This window comes from Leopardus geoffroyi, chromosome B3 (genome assembly GCF_018350155.1).
Source record: "Leopardus geoffroyi isolate Oge1 chromosome B3, O.geoffroyi_Oge1_pat1.0, whole genome shotgun sequence".
NCBI lineage: Eukaryota > Metazoa > Chordata > Mammalia > Carnivora > Felidae > Leopardus > Leopardus geoffroyi.
In genome coordinates, this window is record NC_059337.1 from 46,304,315 (window position 1) to 46,326,045 (window position 21,731).

Consider the following 21,731-nt stretch of genomic DNA (forward strand, 5'->3'; position numbering starts at 1 on the left):
GAAATATAGAAAATTTGACTTAACTGTAAAAGACATTGTAAATTAGGACAGAGAATCTAAAATGGCTCTTATTTGTCCTTATATTTGCATATATTACCATTTAATCAGCGATCTAATCAGGAAATTTTTAGTTACAAATATTTGAATACAGTTGCATAATATAATTTTATTCATTTACTTATCTTAATTTTTTAAAATGTTTGTTTTTGAGAAAGAGAGAGAGAGAAAGAAAATGAGAGAGTATGGGGGAGGGGCAGAGAGAGAGGGAGACAAAATCTCAAGCAGGCTCTGTGCCATCAGCTCAGAGCCCAATGTGGGGCTTGAACTCACGACCCGTGAGATCATGACCGGAACCGAAAGAATCAGATGATTAACCAACTGGGTCACCCAGGTTCCCCCATAATACAGTTTTTAAAAGCTCAGTTTAGAATCGTGAAACTGTACACCTCCTTTAAATCTAAACTTTATTTCAACTTTATGCAACATTGTTTATATAACTTGGGTTTCCAGATAAAGTAACCATTCCAGAGGAGGAATAAGATCATTTGTTTTTCACATTGGGTCTTCATTAAAGCTCATCTGATGTTTCCCTTCAGTTTTTTAGAGTTTCTGTTACATCTCACAAAGGTTTTCTCCTGGGTTGGTTGGAGTTGTAGGCCATCCGTGTTTTCGGAGCAAAATGTCATTCTGAACAGAAAACATAAAGCAAACAGAGCATCAGCTTTTAGATGGAGCTTATTGAAGTGTTTCATCCTTTGTAAATAAATACTCAATTTATGTAATGCATGCTATTTTTAAAAAATTAGATTCTTATGTTCACAAATGTTTTCATAACTTCAGAGAAAAACTAAACCCAAGTCTGTAAAAGCAATCAGTGTAAGGCTGCTTCCTAGAGCTCTGCACTGGGGTGATTTCAGCTCTGTGAGAACAGAAAGTCCTCCGGGCTCTTCTTTTTTCTCCCCTACCACAGCAAGTCAAAGATTTGAGGGTAACTATTGTTCCTTTCACTGCATTGCCCTGACTCCAGGGCAAACATTTGCAGTTCCTTCAACTGTTCCTCACAAGGCAGGCTTCTCTCCCCAGCCTTCTTTCTTTGGGCAGGCTCCAGTTTGCCAGTGCTGTTCTTAAAGGTCCCCGGGCATGAGGCCACTGCCACCAGCCTCCGCCGGGCTCAGCCCTGTAAGCCCAGCCCCTTCCTCTTATTGGTGCAGACACTGTCCAGCTCGAGAAGCCATCGCTCTGTGTTTGGGGTCTCTCTTGGAGACCAACCGTTAGACTGCTCTGACTGTTCATTAGCTTGGCCTGAGATGCTGTTTGCTAACTTGTATCCATTAGGACGAAAGTGTCAATAGTCACAAAGAATTCTAGTTTATGGTTTTTCTTCTTCCTTCCTTCCTTCCTTCCTTCCTTCCTTCCTTCCTTCCTTCCTTCCTTCCTTTCTCTTTCTTTCCCTGCCTGCCTGCCTGCCTTCCTCTCTTTTTTTGAATTATATTTAAGGTCAAGTCTTCATTAAATCAGACTTTTATAATTAAAATAGTGTATAAGGCAGACAGAGAAGGACAAATACTGCATGGTATCACTTATATGTGGAATCCAAAAAAAAAAAAAAAAAAAAAAAGTAAAAGTCATAGAAACAGTAGAAAAGTGATTCCCAGGGCTTGGAGGGAGGGGAGACAGGGAGAGGTTGGTGAAAGGGTACAAACTTTCAGCTGTAAGATGAATAAGGTCTGAGGATCTAATGTAAAACACAGTGACTATAGTTGGTAACACTGTACTATGTATGTGTTAGGTGATGAATGTGTTAGTTAACTGGATGGGGAGGATCCTTTCACATGTATACATATATCAAATCACACTGATGTACACTTTAAATATCTTAATTTTGTCAATTATATCTCAAGAAAGCTAAAATAAAGAGTATTATGAGTAATTTGTGAATGCAATTTTAAAAAATTCAAATGGTAAAGATATAAGTGAAGTCAAATATTAAAAGGTCCTCTTTGCCATCACCCTTCATCAATATCACTCTCCTCCACTTTCCTGGTTTGGCTTATGTATTTCCAGACCTGTTTCTATGCATGTATATGTATATAAATGTTCATATGCAAACATAAATAATTCTTTTTTTTTTTTAATGTTTATTTATTTTTGACGGAGAGAGAGAGTGAGCGCGCGCGCAACCATGAGCAGGGGAGGGGCAGAGAGAGAGGGAGACACAGAATCTGAAGCAGGCTCCAGGCTCTGAGCTCTCAGGACAGAGCCCGACATGGGGCTCGAACTCACGGACCGTGAGATCATGACCTGAGCCAAAGTCGGACGCTCAACCGACTGAGCCACCCAGGTGCCCCAAACAGAAGAATTCTTAATAGAAGTGGGATTATAATGTATGTATTTTTGTATGTAATATATGTATAATGTATGCATTTTTCTGAAATTTTTCATTGTCATCAAGTAATGTACTTGGAGACCTGTTCATAACAATCCATATGAATCTATTTCATTCTTTTTCACCTCCTGCACGATATCCCATTGTATGGATATACCACCGCACATTATAGCCACTTTCCTATTGATGGACATTGAGATTTTCCCAATGGTTTACCATTTACAGATAGTACTGCAATAGACATTTTTGTATCTATATATGTTTGTGGATGTTTGGAGTATTTATCCAGGAGAGATACCTAGAGTTAAAATTCTGGGTCTTAGGTGTATTTAAAATTTTGATAATGTAAGCTCCATGAGACCGAAGGCTTTGTCTATTCTGTTCACTGCTGTATACCTAGCATAAAGTAGGTGCTCACTAAATGTTAGTCATTGAATGAAATACTCCTGCAGAAGCTCCATAATTTACATTCCCATGAATAGTGTATGAGAATGCCCGTTTCTCCACTCCTTTACCAACTCTGGATATTGTCTGTTTTTTAATTCCTGCCAAACTAATGGGTGACCAGTTCTAATTTCATTGATCTTTGTTTTGCATTTAGATGATTACTGTGGAAATTGAACATTTTCTCATTATGTTCAGCCGATCACTTTTTATGTCCTGCTGTAGAATCAATGTTATCTGTCCTGTCTCTTCAACCACAACGGGCCCTTTCATCCCTGACTCTGTGTCTTTGGAAGAGAAAATCACCTCTCACTGAATTCCTCCCATGGAGGCACAGAGCGAGTTACTTAACCATTTTTTCCCCCTTGTAGTTAGCAGAGAGATTAAGAGTTATGAGGTTGAATATTTACACCCTGGCTCTGGGATTATGGATTGTGGAGGTGCTCAAAAATTGGTAGTTGTTATTAGTCCCACGAGACATATATTGTGAATTCCATTTATCACGGAAGAACTGAGTCAGAGCGGTGCAGTCGGTGTCTGAGGCTACACAGGTGGCGACCAGCAAGTGGAATTTGAGCTTAGGACTGGCAGACGTGGGTCAGTGGATTCTGCCTACATTACTGCTTTGCTCGCTGCCTGTCTCTCTGGGAATGCCTCCTGGCCTCCCCAAAGCCTGTTGTAGCACAGCACCCCTGACCCGATGTCTTTCTTCTAGGCTTCCTAGACCATGCAATACTAGACCTTCACTTACACAAAGTATGGTCCATGTGCCAGCAACATCAGCAGCACCTGGGAGCTTGTTACAGATGCAGAATTTCAGGCCCCGCCCAACCTGCATTTTAATTGCATTTCAACACGATTCCCAGATGATTCCTGTGCACATTAAGGCTTGAGAAGCACTGGGATGGAGCGTGTTATTAGTAAAATTAATGCGTCTTGTTTTCCTAATTAGGCCCTGCAATTTCTTTATACAGAGTCACAGCTCAGATTTTTTTGCTTTCCCCTAATAGCACCTCAGAGTGTGAAGATACACAGGGAGGCACTGAGTACTTGCAACTTAAAAAACAATGGGTCCCACAACCCCTTCTCTTTGTCCAGCATGTACCTCTTACAGCTCCAAGGAAGGGTTTGATACGCCTGTATATTAATGTCCAGCCCTGCAACTCTGCTGGCTTAGACTAAGGAAAGTCAAATTCATGGGGCCAAGATTAATAGAGGAAGGGACTGTTGGAAATAGTGCATGGGCAGTAAATAGGCAATGAATCAGACAAACCCTGAATCAGATCTGGGCCCAGACAATTATCAGCCCAAGGTGTGTAATGTCTATCTATGAGCCTCAGCTTCCTAATCTGCACAGCCAGTCCTACCCATTCCAGAGGGTCATTGGGAAGGTTACATGAGACTAACACTCTAGACTTAATTCTGTGCCCACCATGCGGTGGGAGCTCTGTAAGTGCCATTCCTTTCCCTCTGACCTTTCCTTCTTCAGAACCGTGTGGGTAAGCACCAGTGAGAAGGTTGTGTTGTGTTTTATACAGCTTTTCAGGTCAAGTCACAGAGAATCGTCATGGTGAACAGCCACTAGAACTGAGGAATTACCATCTAGCTGAGAGAATGCGGGGAAGGGTGGTTTTCAGAAGTAGAGCTCTTCTAAAGGGCCAGAAAGTCATGCAAGAATAGCTAAGTGTATACGAGGAGAGAAACAGTTTAATTTTCTCAAATTGATCATGTGGAGAAATCTGTTGGCAGGCTGCAGAGTATGCTCTTAGTAATTGCCAGGATTTTGTATCCCAGGGAGATAAAATCTCAGAGCGCTGTTGTGTAAAGGACTCCGGGGCATAAATCTGCCATGGGACTGCTCCTGGCCATGAAGCCTGTGGGGGGAGGGAGGAATGTAGTTCAGAGGTGAGAGGCCTGCTGTTTTCCATCTCTACTGAGGACAAGCCAAAGAGAGAAATGGGCTTTCCAACAAAGGAAGGTGGGAGAGGAGAGACAAGTTTCCTGAATACAGTGGGGAGGAGGAGGAATGGTCTGGGGAAGGACAGAATTCTCCTTTCGTGGAGAACTGCAGAACTATAGAAAAGCATGGTTGCCATGGCAAAATATGTTGGGCATCCCTCTGCTCTGCTGATAGGACTGAAGGCACAGCTGGACCACCCTTTCTTTCTTTTATGTCCTACTCTGTCCCCAACCCCTTATTGTCCCTGGGGACCTTGGGGCCAAGGGAGATGTTAAATCACACAGAGTAGCATTTCTTAAGGCTTACTCCATTGGTCCACATCAGAATTTCTTAGGGCTTTTATTAGCAAATGTGTGTCCTGGGTCCCTTCACAAACCACCATAAATCAGGAGCTCTGGAGGTGGCTTCAGGAATTCTGCATATTTAATAAGCTTCCCACTGACTCTTTGGCACTCTAAGATTTGAAAGGCACCATCACAGAATAAGATTTTGAGATTGTGATCTGTTACAAGCATTTCTCTGGGTGAACAATAAAAAGGAAATGTCACAACTTGGTCCTTGCCAAAGTACGGTCCTTGGACATCTGCTGGTGATTCACCTGCATGCTGAAGTTTGAAAAGCACTGCGCCACTGAGGTGGTTTCTCAAACTCCAGAGGCAGGTAGCTGTTACCACAGGCAGTGGGAAGAGACTGGACTGGGAGTCAGAAGACCTTGGTCCTTCCACCTATGGCTGTGTGAACTCAGGATGGTCATTTCACATTTCTGAGCATCTATAAGCCATCATGAGGACATGATAATGCACACTTTATGTTATAAATGTAAGTATTAATTACGGAAGTGCTGGCACATGCAGGTGCATGACAGGTGTCAGGGAAGGCTGTGTTTGCACTCACCGTTGCTGGGTTTCTCCCGCTTTGACTCTGATGGTCTTTGCAACAAGGCCCGAGTAGAGGGGCCTTCTGCTCCATGGGATGATGGTTTGGACTGTGTTCCAGACATTGGTCCATACTGCGCCATTTTCCCACTTGAACTTGATCATGACCAGCTCACCGATATCCAAATCCAACGTGATAAGGAAGGAATAGGTTTTATTACTAGTAATTTCTTGATCCCTTGAAGATACAAAGGAAATCAGACCCAGTTTATCTGTAACAGCAAAGTCATGTTTGGGCACATGCAGGATATGTTAGGCTTGCCTGAGTGACTTAGGGAGGTCTTTTCTGTTGCTTTTCCCAAACTGGTGTTGGACAGACTATTTTTAGAAAAAGCAATGGTATGCCAGACTATTAATATTGGGAAAACCATGCTACATCCTATGTTAGGATATTTTTATTTATTTATTTATTTATTTATTTATTTATTTATTTATTTAGAATATCCCAAGCAGTCTCCACTCTGTCAGCAAAAAAACCTTATGTGGGGCTTGAACTCACAAACTGTGAGATCATGACCTGAGCCCAAATCAAGAGTCAGATACTTAACTGACTGAGCCACCCAGGGGCCACTGTGTTAGCGTATTTAAAAGGCTCTGAGAGTTCTGCCATAGTGAATCTGGTAACCTTCTTTAGCTCAGGTTTCCTAGCTTCAACACTAACATCAGGAAAGAGAAGACAATGGGGCTTTGGCAATGACCTCGGGGCAGTTCAGCTCTCTGTGGGTTTAAGTAAAGCCACACCACACTCTTATTTTCCCACTAGTGCTTTTTTTTCTCCCCATATAAATAGAAACAACAAAGTATAACAGTAACAGAAAACCACATGTTTAGGTGATGGACCAATTTGGAGCAAGGTTTAAATGCAGGTCCTTAGATATCATTAGCAGCTTTACTCACTAATCTCCAAGACATTAACATGTCCCAGCATTGACTGAGCAGCATGGAAAGCCACAGTGACTTCCCACTATGGAGCTATTTCCCAGGAGAGATCTAGGACAGTGCAGAGGTAACCCTGGATTTAGAGCGAGACAGGTAGACGGAGGGTTCCCCTGCACGGCTCACCATCGCTCTTCCTGCAGAATGTTGTCAAGAATTGTTCAGGAATCCATCTACCCTGCTCGGCTGTGAACATACTAGGGCTAGGGTCCTCTACCTCTGGGGCATAGCACAAACACTTGCTGAACGATGGAATCAATGTGATTGATGATCAGAGATCCAAAGCTGGGGGCCATTTTCCAGACCTGAGGACTGTCCCTGGAGCAGGTGGAGTGTCGCTTCCCAGAAAGACCCCATGCTGAGGGTGGAGATGCTGAGAAAAAACAGCCTTTTTCTGGCCAGTGAAGCTGGTGAGCCTCTGAGGGAGGCATGAGGCCACTGTTTGCCTTGTGAGCAGGTGTGTAACAGGGCAAAGGACAGATGGGCAGGCTGGCAGTGCAGGCTGACCGAGATGGGAAATGTGTGCGAAGTTGAAACTAGTTTTATTTCTGTGTTACGGTTCTCAGAACTCACTGGAAAGGGACTCCGGGCCGTCCTGTGGACACCTGCTCCAGCCCTCCCTGCTCCTCCCTGCCCGGCTCTTCTTCCTGCACTGTGGATGGCTCTTGCCACCTCCGGCTTCCCTCTCCACTCAGCTCACAGGGCAATGAACCGTCGCAAACCCGGGTAGTTCCATCATAAAGCAATCTGCGAGGCTGTGCTCGGGGGTATGTCCCGTTTGAAAGATGTTTGGAACAGTCATATGGGCTGAGAAGAATAAGCTGTGTCCGGCCTGACCCTTGAAAAGCACAGGGCCCATCTAGACCCTGCGAGAAAAAGCAGCACGTCGTCACCAGAGACGGGGCTGCACCTTGTACTCACAGAGTGATGGTAATTTTCTGGTTTTCCTCTTTTGTTCCCAGGAGTGTCATGGTAAACGTTGGTTCTACTGGTTTCTCCAGTTGGTTGATGAACTGGATCTTGAACTGGTAATGATACACTGAAGTGAAAAGGTGGAGGGGGAAAGGGAGAGGCAGAGAGAATTTAAGTGGATGTTTTAAATTAAAAACCTTATACTTTTAAAATTTAAAAATGCAGAGGGTAAAGTCTAGATGGGTTGATACCAACATTTTTTCCCCCTGGGTGGTGGGATTATGAATGGTTTAGATATTTTTCTTTTTCTTTCTCTGTATTTGCTAAATGTTTACAGGGGACGTCTGGTGTATTTGTAATACAATAATCACTATCCAACAGAAGAAGGCAGAAAAGGAATCTGGTATACCCAGCATTCTCACCCATTTCTAGACACAATCCTGTTGGACTAGTCCCCTTTCATAAATTGGTAGTTAGTATTGGTTAAGAGTCCCCTTTCATAAATTGGTAGTTAGTATTGGTTAAGAGTCCCCTTTCATAAATTGGTAGTTAGTATTGGTTAAGAGTCCCCTTTCATAAATTGGTAGTTAGTATTGGTTAAGAGTCCCCTTTCATAAATTGGTAGTTAGTATTGGTTAAGAGTCCCCTTTCATAAATTGGTAGTTAGTATTGGTTAAGAGTCCCCTTTCGTAAATTGAAGGATATTATCACCTTTCAGGCATCTGACAAAAGCGAGAGAACACACTGCCATTTTTTAGCTTTGCCTCTGTTTGATGGGGTCACTTTTGGGGTGGACAGAGCTCTAATTAAGAAGCATATGCCCTAATGACCACATCTCTATATTCTGGAACAGTTCCTGGGCACTAGCTCTGTGGGGGTCAAGGAGAACATTTTCTGATGGAAATAAGATAACTCTAGTTCTGGCACTTGGGCCTAAAATTTTTCCATCTTGTCAAATGCTCAGAAAGTCCTTCTACTGGGCTGTTTAGAGAGGGGAGCTTATTTTACTCTTCTTTACCTAAATGCAGTCTATATATAATTACTATAAGTACACTCCTTGCTATTAGACAGGTTTGTTAAACACTTCACAGGGCATCATCTCATTTACTCGTCACAACAACCCTATGAAGTAGGTATTGCCATCATCATCCACCTTTTATAAATAAGAAACCTGGGGCCCAAGAGGTGAAGGGACATGTTCAAGATCACACAGGAGAGTCTGACTCTTCGCTTGGACCTACTGTTAAGGCTCCTAAGATGGCCTTGACTTCCCCTGCGTTGTCACAACCGTCTATTGGGCTGTTTATGAAATTACCCCACCTCATTCCAAAATGGCTGGTTGCTGCTTGGACTTCTCTCTTTTGCTGTCCACATATTCTCTAAATACCTGTAGGGTTTTAGCTCCAACGTGGCAAACAGGTTTCATAGGGTATGCCAAGTCCACTTGATTGATAGGACTGCCGAGAGCCCTGTGGTGAGATGGGTTCTGAGGCTACACCCAGGTTCTTGGGAAGACTGGTGTCTGCCTTGGGCAAAGGAGAGGGATTTATGGCATGCTTGCTGTGTATTTGCCCTTCCTGTTCTAGGTAATAATTAATCCAGTAATCCTGATACAGTGCCTTCCACATAGTAGGTGTCTAATAAATTTTGTGGGATGAACACACTGACAGTTTGCTCTGGAGTAAAAAGAAGGGTATTTCCATTAAGCAGGATGGAAGTCACCTCTGAGAATCCAACACCCGAGTTTCAAGCTGTGTTGTAGGAGAATTCCCACCGGAAAGCATAGATCATGGCACTAGCCACTTGTTCATCCATCCCATATATCCAGCGTGTGGAAATTCACCCTCTTTGTGAATCAACCTACTACCTGCCAAATGATGCATTTCTACTGGAGGTTGGTAGCTATGTGCAAACCTGGCGGCAGCTCATGGTGTGTTTGCCAACACCCCAGCTGCGGTGTCCTGGTTTGCCTGTATTGCTGGGATTCTGGGTTATTTACCCAACCCACCCCTTTGACATAAATCAACCTTCTCATTTGGTCTTGCGGTGGATTAGCTTATGTTCCTGGGGTTATCTCTAGGGTTTGCTCTGAAGCACCAAAGTTTATTCATGTATTTTTATGTTCCCAGCAAGAACCAAAAACTAACAGTTGATTTATAGGCCATGAAGTTTTCTGCTTTAGGTAGGAGCCAGCTTGGGCATCATCTGGCCTCTTGGACAGTGCCCCGTCCATAATAGGTGCTCAGGTCCTTAAGCTCAGATCCTTAAGCATGGGATAAAGTAGTTTGATGCTCTCAGGACTAGGAGGCTGTGGGTGAGAAATAGGAGAAAGGCTATGGGCCCAGGTTCCAGAAAGGGTTCTTCAACCCTAGGTGGCAGTGATGGAGACAGGGACTCTGGCCTATCATCTCAGAAGCCTCTGAGGCCATATGCTATTTGGGGTCTGTCAAGAGAAGCCTGTAATGGGCAGACAGTGTTGTAAGTTGAACAGAGGCAAAAGGAAAGGTCCTTCCAAAGACACAGGCTGTAGGTGTGGGTGGGGCTGGATGAGGACAGGACTGGGCAGGAGGGCTGGCCTGAGGGTTAACCTCCTAATGAGGAGGCGGGGCATCTTCCAGAGTACTCAAGGAACACTCCTACCAACCAATTTTAATCCAATTTAATGTGTATTAATTAAAGTCTACTGGTGCTCGGCCCAGTGCTAAAAGCCGTTGGGGATAAAGGATAAAGGAGTACAATTGGGAGTATGCACGGTAACAACACTGGCTAATATGTATTTTGTTTACCTGTGCCAGGCACTTTGCATCTCTTATCTCATGTAACCCTCACAACAGCTGACACCATCATCACCTCCTTTTTTAGAAGAGGCAACTGAAGCACAGAGAGGTTACGTGACCTTTCCAGTATCACAGCCAGATGTAAGCCCTGACCACCCGGCTCCAGGACTTGAACTTTTAAGTGTTTGTACCTGGGACCATAACTTTATATACCCTAAGGAAAAAGTTGAAGTATGGAAAGAGATTTCAGTTCGAGAGTGTCATAGCAGGATTACTTCACTAAAAATAAATCAGAAGCACCTTGGATAGTCACCAACAGAGGAGAGACTATGGACTAATAATGACCATTATGATAACTACCATTCAGCTGTTTACGATGTCTCAGACACAGAGCTAATCGGTTCACGTAATTATCTCATTTCTCATTAACGACGACTTTGTGAGACGCCCACTCTATCCTTGCTCCGCAGTGGTTAACACACGCAGAAGCTGACGGTGGGGGAAGTTAAGCAACTTGTCCATTGTCACGCAGCTAAGGGCTGGTGAAGCTGCAATTAGAGGTGAGTCTGCTGATTCTGGGTTCATGTTCCCAACCATGTGATTTACTCTTATGAAGTCGTTAAAAGACATTTTTGGAGCAATTTCAATCCTTGTAAAAGAAGTGGAAAACGAAAACAAAAACAACTCCAAACAACAACCAGGATACAAAACTGCATATCTAACATGAGACCAACTTTATAAAACAGAACACACAGGAGGGAGATTCATAAAAATATAACAGTGCTTGTCTTTGGAGAGGAAAGAGGGGTAATTTTTATTCTTCTTTACGCTTTTCTGCAAGTTTTGTGTTTTCTACAATATGCAGGGATTCTAATTAGAATTTTATTGGAAGAAGAAAAAGCTTTTAAACAGAGTAGAATGGGAAACAAGAGAACCAGAAGCCATGGCCCGGACTTAGAGGACCTTGCAGCTGGGAAGCCGAGTCACATTTGTGACCCTAGTCACCTCCTGTTTTCCTGTCTCCTGGGCGTCAATGTCCATGTCTTCTCTTCCCGAGGGCAGGCTTGGTGTCATAGTAAGGCTTCTATCTCCACGAGTCTCAGCATGCACCGGGTGTCTAAGGGGTATTGGGGGGCTCTTTGTGTGAAAATAAGGCAGGACATCTGCTGCCTGAAAGACCCTAACTGTGAATTGGCATAATGAGATATAACGTTCATTTGCTGAGACCCTGCTATACATCAGGCTACATACTAAGCATTTACATACATCATTTTTGGTCCTCATAACAAGACTAAATAAGGATAACATGCTGGTCAGGTTCCATCTTCTCTACCTACCCCTGCTATCCCCATCCACTCTCTGCCTGCCCCATGGCCTACATCTCCCGGGCTCCCTTGCCAGATGGTTTCTGGTGGGGAGGCATGAGCAGGTGATGAGGGCAGAGCAGAGAAAGGTCAGGGTGTTTTTCCCTCTGCTCCCGCCTGCTTTGGAGCCGGACCACGAAGTAACTGTGCCCCACAAGTAGCTGCTGTGTGGTTTCTGTAATACCACCCGCCCTCTGTAAGGAGTCCTGCCCACTCCCTGGAGCTGATCTCGGCCGGCGGAGTCCTGTTTTCTCCTGAAACCTAGAGAGGTAGGGTGTCAGTTATTCTGGTGGATTACAGACAAGGAAGCAGAGATTTGGACACATGTCCAAGGCCACCCAGAGTGTTACAAGTGGAGCAGAATTTGAACTCAGGTGTCTGTCTCATTCTAAAATCCCCTTCCCACTGTCTCCTGGGGTTCTGGTTCTGGAAGCTGCATCTGCCCTTTGACAGCAAATGGCAAACACTCAGCCCCTGAAGCAAAGCTGCTGTCAAAACCTGCCTGGAATGAGGCCATCAAGACGAAGTGCCTGCTGGGCCTCACCCACCGACATCCGTCCTGGGCTATCAGTGCTGCAGATTCCTCCTGCCTGTCCCCTGAATGCCTAGCCCCTGAGTGGGGATAAATGTTTCATGTCCCTGCACTGGAGATAGGTTTTTGTCTTCCTTTGTTCTTAAACTGTGAGTAGGAGGAGATTGAATCCTACATCTGAAATGCTGTGGTTCCACGGTTCTGGGGAAAGGTGCAAAATCCAGGGGTCGGCCTGCCAGGACCCCTTTAGCATCCTTTGAATGAGAATCTCCTGTCCTCCCTCATTGTCTCCCTGGGGTGGGGCCTGTGCAGGAAGTCAGAACCCCAAAGGTGCAGAAGTGGCCTGAGTCCACCGGCTTCCCAAGAGCTCCTGAAAGATGTATGGGCTGTGGAGGGGCACAGGGGTGAGCGGACGAGGGCACCCTTGTGTCTGCAAGAGCCCAGCTGCAGAACTCAGCAGGTTGACAGCACAGAGTCCTGAATTACCTGCACTAGAAAAGTCACTTTTTTGGTGAAATCTTGAAATGACATAATTTTTGTAAATATGAAAGAGCCTTTCATACTGAGAACTAATTAGATGTTCTTATTTTGGATTTTTGTGTTTTCCTTTACAAGAAAAAAAAAAAAAAGACAATTTGCCTATCATCCCCTCTCCCTGCAACTCCGCGACAATGATGCTGTTACAAAGATTAAGGAAAAAAGGGTGAGTAATTTTGCTCACTTTCCCTTCTGACATGTTTAATAAGGATTTTAAAAAATGATTTAGGAGAAATGCTTTTGATCTTGTGACTGCAAAGGGGCCAGCCCAATGCATTCCTCAGTTCAGGCAGAAGAAATTATTTTAGGTCTTAAAGATAAAGAGGATGAAACAGTCCATTAACCCTGAATGAGATCGGGCAAATGCCATCTAGAGCAGACGTGTGAGGCCTCTGGAGATTCTCCGCCTACAGAGAGTCATTCTGAGATTCAAATGCCCCAAGCACCCTGGATTCTGATCTCACGTGAGACCCACTGGTGCCACTTAAAAAACAACTTAAGGGGCGCCTGGGTGGCTCAGTCGGTCAAGCGGCCGACTTCGGCTCAGGTCATGATCTCGCGGTCCGTGAGTTTGAGCCCCACGTCGAGCTCTGTGCGGACTGCTCAGAGCCTGGAGCCTGTTTCAGATTCTGTGTCTCCCTCTCTCTCTGACCCTCCCCTGTTCATGCTCTGTCTCTCCCTGTCTCAAAAATAAATAAACGTTAAAAAAAACCCCAAAAAACAAAAAACTTAAGTTTCTTTGCATAAGCCAGCTGCTGTCGGCCTTGGATTGTGGAATTTACAGAAAGAGAATAAATAGTTTGTTTCTTCTTTTTTTTCTTTTTTGTCTCACGGAAAAAAAAAATGATTGCGGATCATTAGATATTGGCTCTGGGACATATTACGACTCTCTTTGCACACATCAAAGAGGTCTTTTCTTTCAGTGTATGGATTTTCTTTCATGAAGATCGGAGGGATGGGATCTCTTGTGTCGTCTTGCAGCACCAAGGGCTTGTCCTTAGACACGAACGGCCTCTGAGGCGAGAGGGGCAGCTTCAGACGGTGGGACCGAGAGGCCCGAGGAGGGTGCTGGGCAGGGGTGAGGGCAGGGGCAGCCGTGCTCAGAGCAGGCTGGAGGACAGGCAGGCACACGTGGTTTTGTGACCATGTGTCTCTTGCAGCTATGTGCTTATGTTGGTGCCCACATTTGGGCTTAATAGTACCGCACCACACGTGTGATACCCCCGAAGCACTCCCGAACGAGCCTCTCCCAAATGTGCTACTTTGGCACGTGGGTGATTTTGAGCCGAAGACAATCAAGGCCCAAAAGACTCGGGAAGGGCTTCTTGCTTCCCCCTAATTTGCCCCAAAGAATTTGGAGAGGGGAGCTGGTGCAGGAAGAAAGCTCCCACAGCAGAGAGGTGCAGAGTCCGGGTGAGGTGTGGTAAGCCAGAGCTCAGACGGGCCTGTTGGTTGATTCCTCTCTGTGTCCCATTGCCTCTGCTTGGTGTGACAAGCATTTGTTTCCCAAACATCTTCCCATCTTCCTGTAAATTAATTTCCTTTTCTTTGAAACCCCTCAGGCCTGCTCCCTTCTCCTTATAAGAGGCCTCAGATGTTTGACTTCTTTAAATCTCTCGTGTCTATGTGAGGTTCTAGTCCCTATACAATTACGGTCTTCTGCAAATCTGTTTGATGTGAACTTAATTAAAAGACCAACCAAAAGAACCTAAAAAGTGTTGAGGCACCTGGGTGGCTCAGTCGGTAAGCGTCTGACTTTGGCTCAGGTCACGATCTCACATTTTGTGTGTTTGAGCCATGCATAAGGCTCTGCACCGACAGCTCAGAGCCTGGAGCCTGCTTCAGACTGTCTCCCTCTCTCGCTACCCCTCCCCTGCCTAAGCGCACTTTCGCACGTGCTCTTTCTCTCAAAAATAAATAAATATTAAAAAAATTTTTTCAAATGAACCTCAAAAGGGTCAAGGAAAAATTTTCCTCCCTGACAGCCTGTTGTCATGAGCCCGGACACTTCCCCTTTCTGTGGGCAGTTGCCTCTTCTGCTGGGGTTGGAGATGAGGGAGTGTGTGTGTGTGGTAAGGAGTGGCACCCTGCTTCCTGCTGTTTGTGCCCTAAGTGCTCCACGTGAGAGGGCAATAAGAGCCCTCAACTGAGGGGCTGGAATCCTCTCTCTCGCACCTACTGCCACATGGCCACGAGCCCTCGTACCCTCTCTGAAGCTCAGTTTCCTCATGTGTAAAATGGGCACGTAGAGCCCTGTCACAGAGTTGTGAGGATGTGATGAGACGGCAGGTATAAAAGCGCCCAACTTGTAGAACGTGTTAACCCAGCGACACCTACTCCCTTCCTATACACAGACCTTACCAGGCACGGTTCCGAGCTGCACCCATAGGTGCCAGTTTTAGTGGTTCACCCCCGTGCTCAGCCACATACGATCACTTTGTGGCTGAAGAAACAGGCCCACATAGGTTTTGTCACTAGGTCAAGGTCACATATAAGGTTGGCAACAAAGCCAAATTCTGGACATTCCTTATTCCCAATCTCAAGCCTGTGCTGTGTCTACTCACCCATGAGTTTTTCTAGACCTCTCCGTGGAAATCAGCAAAAACCTTCCAAAGAAGTCATCGAGAGAAGCCAAAGACAAACAGACCACCGCCCCCCCCCCAACCCCACCACCCAAAGTCAGAGTTTGTCTGGTCAGCCAGGAGGAAAGAGTACTCAAGGAAGTTTGCATAGGTGGGATGAGGCTCAGAGTGTAGGGAGAGAGGGAGAGGAACAGGGATAGGGAGAGCAGAAGGGGGAGGGGGAGGGAGGGAGAGGGAGAGAGAGAGAGAGGGAGAGAGAGGGGAAGAACCTGCCTTGGTGCTAGGCTCAGGAGGCCATGTGAAGGGGAAGAGCAAGGGCCATGGAATCAGTGCGACCTGGGGTCACATGCTGCATTTGCTACTCACAAACTGTGTGACTATGGGAAGCCTTAATCTCTCTGAATCTCAATTTATTTATTGGGAAATTTACCATAATTCGTTCCCAGCCCCACCCGTCTCAATCTCTGTCTCCCTGTCTCCCTGTTTGGGTTGTCGCAAGGATTAAATGATAAAGGAGTACGACATACCCTTCACGGAGCCTGGACAGAATAGGCCCCCTTAAACACCGCCTTCCTCACCTCCTAGTGACCTCGTCCTAACCCAGGAGGATTAATTAGATATGGCCTTTGCTAAGCAGGACTTCCTCAGGATGGATATGTTCCCCTCTCTTCTCTCTTGGAACCCAGGCTTCTAGGGGCCTCTGGGTGGCTCAGTTGGTTGAACATCTGACTCTTGATTTTGACTCAGGTCATGATCCCAGGGTTGTGGAATTGAGCCCCACATTGGGCTTTGTGCTTGGGATTCTCTCTTCTCTCTCTCTCTCTTTCTCTCTCTCTCTGTTCACCTCCCCCCGACCGTGTCTCTCCCCTGCTGGAGTGTGCTCCTGTGCTTTTTTTTTTTTTCTCTCTTTCAAATAAAAACGAACAAACAAACAAACAAACAAAGCAAAACACAAGCTCCCGGACTGGTCAGGGTTCTTCCTGCGAGACTGAAAATGGAAGTGGACAATAAACTGCCTTGCGTCACTCTCCCCATTCTCTTCCGCTGCTGTGTGTTCTCCCAGTGGGCACTGGGTTCTGGCAAGCCAGCAGTTGTAGGAAACAGATCCTTTGATGGTTTTGTTGAATATCTTGGGAGGCAGAGGTGGGAGGGTTAAGTTAGTCACCCTTTGTGAAGCTACAATCAGGAGGTGATGTTTATCTTGCCCAGCCAGATCCTGCACTAAAATATATCATACAATTAGATGTTCTTGAAAAATATGAATTACGGGTTCTCTGTAACCAGGGCTGGGCAAGTCTCTTCTTTTAAGAATCTATAAGTATTCATCAAATGCCAGAGAAATAGGTTTGGGGGGCCCAAGTCAGAGATGATCATGACTATGATGGGTGGAGAGAGGTGTAGTTATGGGGACCTAGATTAAAGGCCTCATGCCAGTACCATCGATAGAACTTTCTACGATGATGGAAGTGATCCATTTTTGTGGTCTCTGATCTTGCGGCCAGTTACTTGAGCACTTGGAAGGCGGTGTGATTGGGGAATCGAATTTTTGATCGTATTTAATTCTAAGTAATTTAAATCGCCACATATGGTGAGCGGCTACCATACTGGATGATGCAGCATTATATGGACCGCAGTGTCCCATGAGCAGCTGCTCCTGACCAGGCAGTCTCAACTGGGGATAATTTCTGGCCATACCTAGGCCAGCTTGATGTGACTCCAGGGATGCTGCTCCCCACCAACGAACAGAATAGGATTTTGCTCACTGGAAGGACTGAAGCAGAACCAGGGAGGATTTGGAGGCCCCAAAGAAGGGAGGGTGTAGTGCAGGTTACAGCTTGTCACAGGAGTCTCGGTTAGAGGCCAACGTGAGTTCTGACCAGTTTCAGACAGTCCTGCCTCATAGCCTCCGTATCACTGGCCTCGTGGGTCCCGTGAACATCAGAAGTGTCTGGAGCAAGATCAGTAGTTGGCAATAAAGACACCTGATTTTTGTCTCCAAGTGACTCATGGCCCATCTTCCTGGGATAGCGCTGAGCATCGACATGTGGGAGGTGGCTGGTCTCCACTGAGCCCTGTGAAGTAGGAACTCTGCCTACTCTGGCTCAACTTATGCTTGAAAAATGAATGAATGGATGAACACATTGGCTTTTGGGAGCTGCTGGGGTGGGGTGGTGCTGCCCTAATGCAACTCTCTGGTCCTCCTTCATAGGAAAGAGAGCCCTGTGAGCTCACACCAGTGGTGTGTGGTGGTCGGGCACGTGGGTCCTTGGTAAAAGGAAGGAACTCAGCCTGGCTGTGTCTACTGGTCTTCCTTTCCCCTCTTCCTTCTCTGTGTGCTTGCCTGCCCCCGCCCCCCCATGGCGCCCCCAGTTCTAAGCCCCCCATAGATGTCCTCTGACTGGACCAAACTCTTCACTTCAGACACACACCTCAGCTCTGGAAGGTGAAAAATGGCCTCCTTTCTTCTCAGCTGATCTTAAGGAGAAAACAAGGCCTTCCCCCTCTTCTCTCCTCCCTCCTTCACCCACACGAACAGACCAGGGGCAGATGACTGAGGTAAAAAATCACTCAGCCAGTTGTTTGGAGGTCCAGATCTAAATGCTGACTACCAGAAATTTACTTTGTGTCCCTGGGCAAATATTTCCCCCATCTGGGCCTGGGTGTCTGCATCCATGAAATGGCAGGGTAGAATAGTCTCTAGAAATGCTAACATTCCACGATTTAAAGTAGATCCAGAGAAATGTGATTATCGGAGGGGCTTAATCACTCCAGGCAGCTTTGCCATTTAAAAGAGGAGCTGGTTAACCCAAATGAGTGTCTAATTGGCAGCCTGCGGTGGGAAAGCTCCCTTAAGCAGGAGGCCTTCCAAGTTCACTCGCCTGATCCGGGGTGGTACCTTTCCCTCCTCCACCCCCAAAGGGTCAGACAGCAGAGGGGACCCTCTGGCCCCTCAGGCAGGAAAGGTCCACCTTCACTATAATGCTCTCAGAAGCTATCAGCTGCCCACAGCGGATTTCTGTCATTCCTGGGCTTCACGGAAGGGAAATCTGGCTAGAGAGCAGAAGTTCAGATAAACAGGAATCCTGTGCCTAAAAAATAAATCGCCTGGGAACTTGAACTTGCTAGTGTGATAATAAAAGGAATAGAGGCTGGGGGTCGGATGCACCTGGCTCTTGGCCTCCTTCCAGGCTGTATGGCCGTGGGCGGGTCACTCCACCCAAGCTGTGCTTCCCTCCTCTTTAAAATGAGATCATAACCGGCCCTGCCGACCTTGCTTGGCTGCTGTGGGGACCACAAAGAGTTGATGGCTGCATCTGATGTTTTGTATAAAACGCGGTGCACATAAATGCAAAGTGGTGGTGATGGCATGTTCACCTTCTGCAGCTACAAATATTCTGCACAGTAATAATCAAACAGTGCAGGGCCGAGCTCCTCCCGGCACCGGTGAGCATGTGCAGTGAAACAGTAAGACGCTAAATCACTCACGAGCTGTTTAAAGGATTAGACAGAAATGTTAATAGCAACAGATGTCAGCTTGTTCACTCATGGAGGACACGACTCTGGCTTCACTGGAGCATTTCTCTGCTGGCTCCAGCCCCAAACGAGGCCACGGCTCTGACCTCTGGTTCAACCCAGAGTGGTCGGGGCTTGGTTTCTGCCCTGAGGTTAAGGATCTGATTGAGAAAGTTGGAAGAAGCCAAACTTCATCTTGGGAGGGTCTCAGTAGAGCAGTAATGCCCTGTAAGATCGGCTGATCCAAACTCTAGAGGAAATGAGAAGCTATAAACATAGCCTGGAACCTTGCTCTTTTTTTTTTTTTTTTTTCCACGGAGGCTGTGAGCAGAGCTGAGAGCACTTGGTTCTAGTTGGGGTTTGAAGACACCTCCAGGTCCCTGCACAGTGAGACCTGGGTGGTCAGAGTAACTGCTCAGGGCCTTCCGGATCTAACATTCTAGGGCACCATGAACATGGATGGATGAAGAGAGGCTGACCCAAGGATTGTTCCAGAAAGTATCAAGTTTTCTCCTCCTAGCACTTGGCAGCAAGGTGGACACAAGAGAGAGGCCGTGTCCACATCACCGTCTGGAATCTTTGGTTTCAGAAGCGCTGAAAGAGCAGAGCCTGAAGTAGCCACAGGAAAAGACTTGGGGGAACTTCTGACCCTTCCGATGAGTGGCTGCCTCACGGGCCACCCACACTCACCTTTGAAGGGGGACTGGGCCCGCGTCGCGAGGAAGAGCTTCTTGCTCTTCTTGCCCTGCCACTCCTGGCGGACGTGGTAGCCCAGTGTGTTGCAGTGGCCCTTCTTGCAGCTCAGGCACAGGCCCTGGCTGAAGGTGCCCATGTCGCTGCACTGGTATGCCGTGCTCTGCATGCTGGCGTGCAGCAGGGAGTCGATGAAGAGGTGTACTGAGCGCTCGTGGGAGCATTTTATGGTCTGAGTGATGGCTGCAACACAGGGCAGGAAGGACGTCATCACCCCTTGATCCAAAGTACCCCCAACCCAAAGGATGATTGTTTTCAGCACAGAGCAGTGGCATGTTGGGAAGGAGGGGGGGCGGTTGCTGAGGCTGACCCACTCATCGACTGAAAACTACAGGAGTGGACCCCTCCCAGTCACGTGGTGGAGAGTGGTCACCCCAGGCACCTCAGGGGTGGGGGGCTCCTGAGGGCACCCTGGTGTTTGAATAGGAAGCCTAAGTCACTAAGAAAATACTGAATTATTTAAGAAAACAGGGTAGTGTAATTTATTAAAAAAATATTTATGTCTTGGGGCGCCTGAGTGGCTCAGTCGGTTAAGAATTCTACTCTTGGTTTCGGCTCAGGTCATGATCTCACGGTTCATGAGATTGAGCCCAGCGTCAGGCTCCTTGCTAACAGTGTGGAACCTACTTGGGATTCTCTCTCTCCCTCTCTCTCTCTGCCTGCCTGCTCCCCGCTCCCCCTGCTCACACTCGCTTTCTCGCAAAATAAATAACCTTAAAAAATATATGTTTATGTCTTAAATGGTTAAAAATGTGCACGGGCTGATGCCTTGGGTTGAATTAGCTGGAACAGGCTTGTGTGGAATGTCTCTTAACAAAGCTAGGAAAATGACTGCCAAGTTACTCTGGGGGCTCAGCTAATGGTCTGGTGAAAACTGAGGTCTCTCCCACAATGTCTACTCTCTGCCCTAAAGCAGCCATTGTCTCCATTGGGTAACTGGCCTATAAAATCAGCAAGGGGATTGGCCTCTAGAAGGATACATCCGAGCAACCAGGTTTGCATGGGCCTAAACCAAAACAGCAAGTTTACAAAGTTTATCTAGCATAGATTTTTGACCTTTTTTTGTTTTTAACTCTCCAAATCTTAACCTAGTCTTTAATAAATTATTCCTAAGGAATGTTGAAGAACCACCATAAGGTATGTAAAGTACCTGATGTGGAGGTACAGCACAGGTCACTCTGCCTAAAGGTATTGAAGGCTAAATGCCAAGATTGGACACCTTAATTCTTGGACTAATGGTGCATTTGTTGTGCACCTACTATGAGGCAGGTACCATGCTGAGGGCTTTCACTCATCCACTTTCTGAATCTTCCCCACCGCTCCTTGAGGCAGCTGTTATAGATGAGAAAATGGAGCTTCAAAGGCATTCACTAACTCATTCAAGCTCACCTAGCCAGGAGGTGTTGAGGTGCTAAAGCAGTTACCAAACTACCTTCTGTTCAGGTGTGTCGGGAGAACCACCCCAGAACGGGATCGCTTTAAAAAAAATTTTTTTAAACATTTATTTATCATTGAGAGACACAGAGCGTGAGCAGGGGAGTGGCAGAGAGAAGGGGAGACACAGGATCTCAAGTAGGCTCCAGGCTCTGAACTGTCAGCATAGAGCCTGACACGGGGCTTGAACCCACAAACCCCGAAAACATGACCCGAGCCGAAGTCGGTTGCTTAACCAACTGAGCCACCCAGGTGCCCAGAGAATGGGATCGCTTTTAAACTTAAAGGTGAAGAAAACTGAGAAAAACCAACTCAAAACTGGGCAAGCAAAATAAACATACTTGGTTCCATCACTTTGAAGGTTAGTACAAGAGAGCAAATGGCACTAAGTGGTCAGAGAGGTACTTAAAACTACTACTTAACTAGGCAACTAGTTACTAATCCTAGAGGCCTGTGTTGAGCGTTGGGAGGGAGTAGATCTGGGAAGAGGCTGGTTGGTCAGCTGGTGATGGAACAGGACCCGTGAATGACTGGAGGGACACTAATGGGAGGGGTATGTAAAGAATGGTGAGGGGGAGTTCCCAGAAGGTTCTGTAAGGCGTGGGCGGGGGGAAGGCTGGGATGCCGGCCAAAATGAGATAATGTTGAGTGTGAAGGTCATTCTGA

At 46.3% G+C, this 21,731-nt stretch overlaps 1 protein-coding gene across 1 annotated transcript in view; it reads right to left on the reverse strand.

Moving 5' to 3' along the window:
• Nucleotides 1–447: 447 nt before the first annotated feature.
• LIPC (lipase C, hepatic type) overlaps nt 448–21,731 on the reverse strand; it is a 160,567-nt gene continuing 139,283 nt past the window's right edge. Inside the window, exons 7-10 of the mRNA XM_045449601.1 lie at nt 19,569–19,814; nt 7,583–7,700; nt 5,685–5,903; nt 448–687 (exon numbers count right to left, since the gene is read on the reverse strand). Of these exons, the coding sequence (XP_045305557.1) occupies nt 576–687; nt 5,685–5,903; nt 7,583–7,700; nt 19,569–19,814 (695 nt within the window). The 3' untranslated portion in view covers nt 448–575. The remainder of the gene's footprint in view (nt 688–5,684; nt 5,904–7,582; nt 7,701–19,568; nt 19,815–21,731) is intronic.